Here is a 9,050-nt window from a genome sequence, read left to right on the forward strand (position 1 = left end):
AATTTGAAGAAAAATAGTTGAATTTTCAATCAAAAACGTTCGTTTTAAACAGAAACAGATGAAGCTTCAATTATGAAATTAATATTCTATGACTCGAAGTGCAGAACCTGCCTAATGTTAAATGGATTCGATCTCCTTTGAAATAATTTTCATAACACTGTTTTTTTTGTCGAAAATTAATTTTCCTAACAGAAAATTGCACTATGACATTTTTAGTAGAAAATTAAAATTTTAAATTGAAGTGTAATCTTTTTCGTTAAAAATCTAACTAATTGTTTTAAAATGTGTGTATTTTGTTAGAAATTCGTCTTTTTTTGTAGAAAATTAATCTTCTCGTTTGAAAATTCATCTTTCTGATTGAGGATTCAACCATTTTCGGACAATTCTTTTTTTTCAAAATTAATTTATTGAAGTGAAAAATTAACTTTCCATTTTTGGTTCAAAATTTATTGATATTTTTAATTTCAATCTGTTTTGGTAGAGAACTCAAATATTTTCTTTTAATTCTCTACCAAAGCAGATTGTAATTAAAAATATCAATAAATTTTTAACCAAAAATGGAAAGTTAAATTTTCACTTGAATAAATTAATTTTGAAAAAATAAGAATTGTCCGAAAAATTGTTAAATCCTCAATCAGCAAGATTAATTTTCTACTAAAAAAGACGAATTTCTAACAAAATCCATGAATTTTTAAACAATTAGTTAGATTTTTCGCGAAAAACAATTACACTTTAATTAAAAATTTTAATTTTCTACTCAAAATGTCATAGTAGCATTTTCTGTTAAGAAAATTAATTTTCGACAACAAAAAAAACAGTGTTATGAAAATTATTTCAAACGAGATCGAATCTATTTAACATTAGGAAGGTTCTGCACTTCGAGTCGCTGAATCGATCAGGAAAGGAATTATGTTGTTTTTAGATTAAATTTTAAGAGAACTTTTTTTTCGTTGTTAAATAAATTCTATGTTCGAAAGATTAATTTTTAACCAATAAGATTAATGTTTTACAAAAAAGACGAATTTTCAACCATTTACTTCATTTTTAAAATATAAGGAAACAGTTTTTTGAAATTTTTTTGCAAATATTCAACAATTTAGTAGGTTTTTTTCTGTCTTGACTAAAAATTGTTTGCATTCAACTACTTGATTAAATGTTAAACTAAATAAGTGAAAACGAATATTTTTTGTGCTAAAGGTTCATCATTTTATTTGAAAATTTAATTCTTTTATTCAAACTTCTTTCTTTCTTTGGTTGAAAATTAATTTTTTTTGTTGAAAATTTCAATAATTGTTTTAAGGTTAAAAGACCTTTTAAAAATTAATTTGTTTTTGGTTGAAGATTCATTATTTTAGTTAAAAATTTATCTCTGGTTATAAACTTTAAAATTTTCTTGAAATGCAGTTTTTGGTTTAATTCAGCTGTTATTGTTTTAAAATAATCATATTTTTTAGTTTTTGGTTGAAAATGTCTGCTCTTTTAAATTTTGTCATTCTGGCTTCAGATTCGTTTTCATTGAACTTTAATAATTTAAATTAAACTTTTGTGTCTTCAGACTTGAAAAGTGAGATACGTAGATGTGAAAAGTTGATTTGCATATAATAATGCAAATGATAACTTTGAATATATATTATATATTATTATATTATTAAATTATATATATGAAACTTTTCAATAACTTATTATTTCAATGTTTACCATGAATATGTACTAACATTTAAAAAATTTTTTATTCATTATTTTAACCAAACATGTTACATTAATTTTATAGATTATGATTTAAATTGGCAAAACCAAACAAAATGACGACGAACATTCACATTACCCAGTGTCTCGTAATTATGAGTATTATCTGCAATCATGTTTTAACAGATGATTCAACCCTAAAATTGATAAACATGGTATGTAGAATTTAATAAATAATTTTACTTTTTACTTTTAAGGTCGTTGACCATAATCGATATTTTTTACACCAATTATAAAAAAAAGAACGACTCCAAATCCCAAATCGAAAAATTTCCGAAACTAAAAAATTAGGGAATCCCAAAATTCTTAAATAATAAAATGTCCGAATGAAAAAAATTCTAGAATAATAAAATTCCCGACAGTTTATAATGTTACCGAAATTGATAATTCTCGGCAGAAAATTTCCAAACCATAAAATATCGCAACCAGAAAATTCCAAATTGAAGAACGAAAACTTGCTTTATGGATCGAATTTTCTTATTTTATTATTTTCAATTTGATTATATTTGATTAATTTATTATTTTTTAAATTTTCAAATTCGCTAATATTGTAAAAGGTCGGGAATATTATTATTCAAGAATTTTTTTATTTGGTAATATTATAAACTGTTTGGGAATTTTATTATTTGGAAATTTTTCATTGGAAAATTTTATTTTACGGGAATTTAACAGCGTCGTGAATTTTATTTTTCGAAATTTTTCGATTCTCCCATTTTTCTGTCGGAAATGTTATTATTCAGGAATGCTTATATTTAGTAATATCATAAACTTTCGGGAATTTTAGTATTTAGGAATTTTATTAATCGGGAATTTTCCAACTCAATAACTTTATTTTTCGAGAATTTTATTAATCAGAAATTTACTTTTTCGGGAATTTTTTTCAATTATTGAATTTTATTATGCGGAAATTTTAGTGTCAGGAATTTTAATTGCTCGAACGTTTTGCAATTGAGTAATTTCATTATTTGAAAATTTTATAACTCGAGAATGTTATAATTTAGGAATTTTTTAATTCGGAAATATTATCAGTTGGAAATTTCTTTCATTATGGAATTTCATGATTTAAAAATGTTCTAATTCAGGAATTTCACAGCTTCGTGAATTTTATTTTTCGGGATTTTTCAGTCGTCCGAATTTTCTATCGAAAATTTTATTACTTCAGAATTTTCAAATTTAGTAATACGAGTATTAAAACCTGTCGGCCATTTGATCAATTTGAAATTTTCCAATCCGGAAATTTTATGATGAAAATTTTATAATTTGGAAATTTAATCATTTGTGAACTTTATTTTTCGAGGATTTTAGGATTCGGGAATTATATTATTTGCAAATTTATAATTCGGCAATTTTATCATTTGGAAATTTCATTATTGGAGAATTTTATTGTTTTGTAATTTTTCAATTCAGGAATTTTATTATTAATAATTTTTTTTATTCGGAAATTTTATTATTCGAGAACTTTTAAATTTGGCAATATTATAAACTGTCGAAAATTTTAATATTCTGAAATTTTTCAGTTTTGTAATTTTATTATTCAAGAATTTTATTTTTCGAGAATTTTCCAATTAGGAAGTTTTATTTGTTGGGAATTTTATTATTCAGGAATTTTAGTGTCAGGAATATTATTTTTTTTTAATTTAGAAATTCTTTAATTTTATGATTTGAGAATTTTATTATTCGGGAATCTTATCATTCGGAAATTTTTTTATTATGGAATTTTCCAATTTGATCATACGATTCGGGAAAGAATTTGATTATTCGGAAAGTTTATAATACAAAAATCTTATTATAGAAGAATTTCATTATTCGAGAATTTTATGATTCGGGAATTTTATTCTTCTGGAAGCTTCCAATTCGAATACATGGTTATTCGGAAATTTTATTATTCTGGAATTTCATTATCAGGGAATTGTCCAATTGCGGAATTTGATAGGGTCGTGAATTTTATTTTTCAGTATTTTTTAGTTTTTGAAATTTTCTGTCCGAAATTTTATTATTTGGGTATTCTCAAATTGAGTAATATTATAAACTTTCTGCAATTTTATTCAGGAATATCATTATTCAGCAATTTTATAATTTGGAAATTTTCATGTGTGTGTGTGTAAAATATAGAAACTATTTCACCGAAAATTAAAAATTTTAAGGTTTTTCGCCATGGAGATCGAACTCTAGAATTCCCATATGAATCGTACCCAAATGATCCTTATAGAAATTATATACCGGATCCACCAGGAAATGGAATATTAACGAAAGTAAGCAAATTTGATTTTTTCTATTACTTATTTTTATTTTTTGCACGTAGGTCAGGGTGCCGAATAAATATTTGAATTTTTGAATTTTACAAACCGCTATTTCGGTACAAATATCTCCTTTTCCAGCTCGCCCTATTCGTACCGAAATTTCGGTACACGTAGCCACAGCCTTTATTCAACGCACAAATTTAAGGCTAAAAATCTGTTCACCGCTAGTTGATATTTTTTATTTACGGAGGAATATGTTTAAAATTCCATACAATCTTCTGAAGTATGATGATAATTTTTAAAATAAATTTATTCATTTCTATAGTTTTCTTCTAAGTTCAAAAGTATTTGATGACATTTTGAAGAATTCTTGGTTAGTTTAAACGAATTTTGAGTAAATTTTTTAAAATTCAGAGCAAATTTAAAACAATTGAAGTTCAATTCAAAAGAATTCAAATTAAATGTAAAAAATTCCGAAAAATGCATCGACTTGAGTAAAATGGGAGTGAATTTAGAAAAATTCTAGGTAATTCATTTTAGTTCCTTTTCATTTTTTTAAACCCACCATAAAATTAATGAATTCAATCATTTTTGTTAATAATTTTGAATTGGCTTTAATTCACTGGAAGTTTGTGAAGCTTCACCCCGAATTTTCGTATATTTCATAGAATTTTTGTAATTGATTTTATATTCTAAATTAATTTGATTTTTTAAAACCTGCTGGTTTCTTCACTTTACTTAACTTCTCTTTAATTGGCTATAACTTCCGTTCGCTCCCCTTTTACTCACTTTAATTGATTTTTTTTTAATTCTTGAAATCATTTAAATTCTGATGATTTTATCAAAATTTCATGAATTTCTTAGAATTATTTCAAATGCACTTCCATTTTACTGAAATAAAGTCTATAAAAAAAAGACGAAAAATTAAAAAAGAATGACTAAGAATTCAAGGACATTTAAACGACATTCATGATGAATTAATAAAGATTTAGGGTAAATTTCAACTGAATTTAAATGAATTGCAAAAAATTTTGAAAATCTAAAATATTTACATGATTTCAGTGAAATGTGAATGAATTCAGAAAAATCCATAAAATGCATACAAATTCAATCTGAAAACAAAATAATTCATTTGAATTAATTACAAGATTTGAAAATCCAAAATAGTCTTCAGGGTTGATTAAAAAAATTTTAAATGCAAACATGGACCTATCCAGGATATTATTACCAAAATCGAAAATAATTAATTAGCTTTCAACTTTGTCACGTAAATCATAGATAAAAATTAATTTAAGAACACTATAGGAACCTTCAAGCTATAAAAAATAAGTACTTCGAAATTCTAGATTTTTCGCTGTCATCTGATATAATTATTTGTTAATTTATTTTTTATGGAGAATATTTAATCAGTATTGTAGCAAAAATCCTATGCATGTTATTACAGAACAAAATTTCGCTGCCAATTTTTAATTGATTTTGACATTTTTATTTTTAAATAACTTCTGTCTTTCAGTTATTACAAGTCGGTACAGAAAATTCATTTTGAACCAACAAAAATTTTCACTCAAGAACAAAGCAAACATTTTTTCATCATCTTTCAAATGCATCTTTTTCTAAGATCTTTAAATTGACTGAAGAAGAACCTAAGTCAGTGAATTAACTACCTATTAACAATTCTCAGTAGTTTAGAGTCATTCAAAAAAATTTCATATTAATTTTAACAAATTAATAAACAAAAGCCATTTCCTCGTGATTTGCAAATATTAATTATTTAAAATTCATATTTTTTCATGTTATATGTAAAAAAATAATGTCTAATTGTGATTACTTAAGAAGATCTGTTGTTTGACAATTATTTAAACAATTTTAATAAACGCATCCACAGTTTTCGTATGTCTCACAATGAATACGATCAATTTTTTGAAGGAGAAATCAAACCTGCCTTGCCAACGACTCCTTTCTTTTATTTTTCTGAAGTTTACGACAACTTGTAATTATTAAAAAAATATTTATAAATAAATTCATATTTCAAACCTTATTATTCTAGTAATAGGCCCAATTTTTGTTCTAACCAAATAAAAATGTATGTTTAGTCAGCTCTAGCTGTAATTTTCATTGAAATTAATAAAAAAAAATAATTTAAAATATTCTTTACAAATAAATGCCAATTTTACTGTAAATTTGTTTACAAATATTGTTAAAATAATCAACAGTTCTTTTTAATAAAACAAATATGACAAGAAGGATTTCTGTGTAAGACAATTTTAGTTCATTCTAAAAAAAAGAAGCCTACTTATGCAAAAATGGCTAAAATGTATATTTGTTAACACAAATTGTTTAACTGATTAACTGTTTGTTTTTTCATTGGCAAAGCATCATAGAAAATAGTCTTTCTTAATACATTTTTACTTGTTTTCCGTAAGAAAATCGAGCCTAATCTGGAACAAATGGTCAAAATGTACATTTATTTATATAAATTGCTAAAAAAATAACGTTTTTAATCAATTGAAACAGGATTAAAGCTAGGAGTTACAATCAATATTATTTTAGTTGTTTAAGAAAAAAATGGGCATATTCATAGAATAATGTTGAAAACGTGAATTTGTTTATAAATATTGTTAAAATAATGTACAGTTGTTGATTTGAAAAATAATAACCAAACATTTTTTGTTGAATCTGCAAACAAAAACTTTGTATTGTTTTATGAAAATTATTTAAATAAGTTTCAAATAGACGCTTTTCTTAACTAGTCGCTATTAGGCATTAAGAAGTCTCATATATTATATGTTAAACATAAATTAAAAATAATTTATCATTGCAAATCACAAGAAAATTTCTTTTGTTCAGTAATTTGTTTAAAACATTATAAACTATTTTTTGTTGTATGCTATCCTACTGCAAAGCAGTCCAGCGGAACCTCTAAAGAATTTATTTTTAAATTAAATAAAATGTATGGCAGTAATTTTTTATAAACAGGAAGGAACTTAGAGGCTAGCGTATGCAAAATTCAAATTTTTGAAAGTTTGTATTCGCTACCCCAATGTAGGTGTTGAATTTTTTTCAGAGTGGCGAATTAAGAGAATATAATCTAGGTAAATTTCTTCGTAGCAGATATGATAATTTTTTGGAACCTAATTACGTTCCTGGATCTGTTAAAGCTCAAAGTTCAGATGTGAATCGAACCAAAGAATCTCTAAAATTGGTTCTAAAGGCTTTGTATCCAGATGCTATAATACCTACAACATTTCAATTGAAAATAAAGGATTCATTATTTTTCCCACAATTATGTCCCGGGTGAGTCTTTTCTACAAAGTAAAAGTGAATTTACGGGAAATAAACTTGTCTTTGGCCCCAATCAGGCCCAAAAATGGCAGCCCTAAATACGGCGTGCGTTTCGTTCCCTATCTGGCCCAGATCGGGAAATTTCTGCACATATTAATATGAGACGCATTCTAATGAACTTGAAAAATAGATCATTTTTTTTTTAGTTAAATTTTAAGATTAATAATAATTTTAGACTGCCGCAAAAAAAAATTGTGTGATGGCAGCATACAAAACTATTTCTGAAAACAGCTTTGAAATTGATTGTTAGGTGTAATTTCAAGTGCTATTTTTAACCCAATATTAAACAAACCAATACAACGGAAAATTTAGTTTAGCATTACAGTAATATAAATGACCGTTCATCAACTTCTTGGTCAGAAATCAAGAAAATAGGTGAATAATAAGGAAAAAAATTCATTTAAATAAAATAACGTATAGGTTAAATATTAAATTCAATATAAAATGGATAAGATTAAATATAAAAATATATAAAATTTCCAAAAAAACAGTTAAATCTACAACCAAAAATTTTTAATTTTCTACCAAAGGAGATGCATTTAGAAACTGAAAGAAGAATTTTTAATAAAAAAGACAAATGTTCAACATAGCAGTTACGTTTTTGGAAAAAAGATAACTTTTTAACAAAATAGTTTAATTTTCAATAAAATAATTGAATTTTCGACTAAAAAGTCCGAGTTTTAACTTAAAAATATTAAATTTGCAGTTAAACAAATATTAAACCAAATTGTCCAATTCTCAAGCCCAAAAGGCTAATTCTCTAGAAAACAGCTGAATTTCCAAACCGAAAATATGGATTTAAAACCAAAACGTTCATTTTCAACCTAATAGTTGAATTGCATACTTGAATTTCAATCCTAAACACTAATTGTCAACAAACTGTTGAACTTTTAGGCTAAAAGACGATTTTTTTTGCAAGAAAAAAGAATTTTTAATTCAAAAGAATGAATCTTCTACCCAAAAAGACAATTTTTCAAGTTTTTAAGTTTGTGCACAGACTTTTTAAAATTAGAGGTCAAAGCATCGACAAATGTAATTTGGTGATTGTGAATTCTCTTTTTTTAAAGCTCCTTTGTCTTTAACAAACACATTTTCAACAAGTGTCTCGTGCTTCGCACACGATATTTCAAATTAGACCAAAATTGAAATTTTCAAAATTATGTTTAACTAAACATTATTATTAACAAATTTGTCGATATTTTTTGGTTGAACATTTTTTTCTATTAATTTCTTTTCGTACCTTGTGTCGTTCCTCAAAAAATTTAATTTTTTTATATTTAGTTTTTTTTTTAATAAACAAAAACTGCGCCTCTCCTTTTTTCTGTAACTTGTGTCGTTTGTCCAAATATACATTTTTTGTTTGTTTTTAATCTTATTTTTACGATTAAAACAAAAACTTCGTGTCCTATAAAAAACTTACTCATAACAAATTTTGGGGTCTATTTTAAAATCACAATTTTTGTCTTCACTCTTTTTTCGTGCCTTGCACAGTTTTCTATTTTTTTATAAAAATTCCAAAATTTGTTATGACAGTCTTGTAGGGAATTCAAAATTTAACGTTTTTTTCATCTTGACTTTATTTCAATTCGTGCGTTGTTTGCCGTAAAATTTCCAGTTTCTTTTTTTTTGAATTTTGTGAATGCTATGACTTTTTTTTTATAAAAAAAATCAGAAGGATAAACTGTTTGTCTTTTAGAGTAATACGAGTAAAAGTAAAGAGAA

The 9,050-nt window shown here is 24.9% G+C and overlaps 1 protein-coding gene across 1 annotated transcript in view; it reads left to right on the forward strand.

The window, feature by feature from the left end:
* Nucleotides 1-9,050, forward strand: part of LOC117178544 — a 41,931-nt gene that overhangs the window by 7,655 nt on the left and 25,226 nt on the right. Inside the window, exons 2-4 of the mRNA XM_033369972.1 lie at nt 1,772-1,901; nt 3,891-3,998; nt 7,051-7,280. Coding sequence (XP_033225863.1) covers nt 1,803-1,901; nt 3,891-3,998; nt 7,051-7,280 — 437 coding nt within the window. The 5' untranslated portion in view covers nt 1,772-1,802. The remainder of the gene's footprint in view (nt 1-1,771; nt 1,902-3,890; nt 3,999-7,050; nt 7,281-9,050) is intronic.

Source organism: Belonocnema kinseyi, chromosome 8 (assembly GCF_010883055.1).
Source record: "Belonocnema kinseyi isolate 2016_QV_RU_SX_M_011 chromosome 8, B_treatae_v1, whole genome shotgun sequence".
Taxonomy (NCBI): Eukaryota; Metazoa; Arthropoda; class Insecta; order Hymenoptera; family Cynipidae; genus Belonocnema; species Belonocnema kinseyi.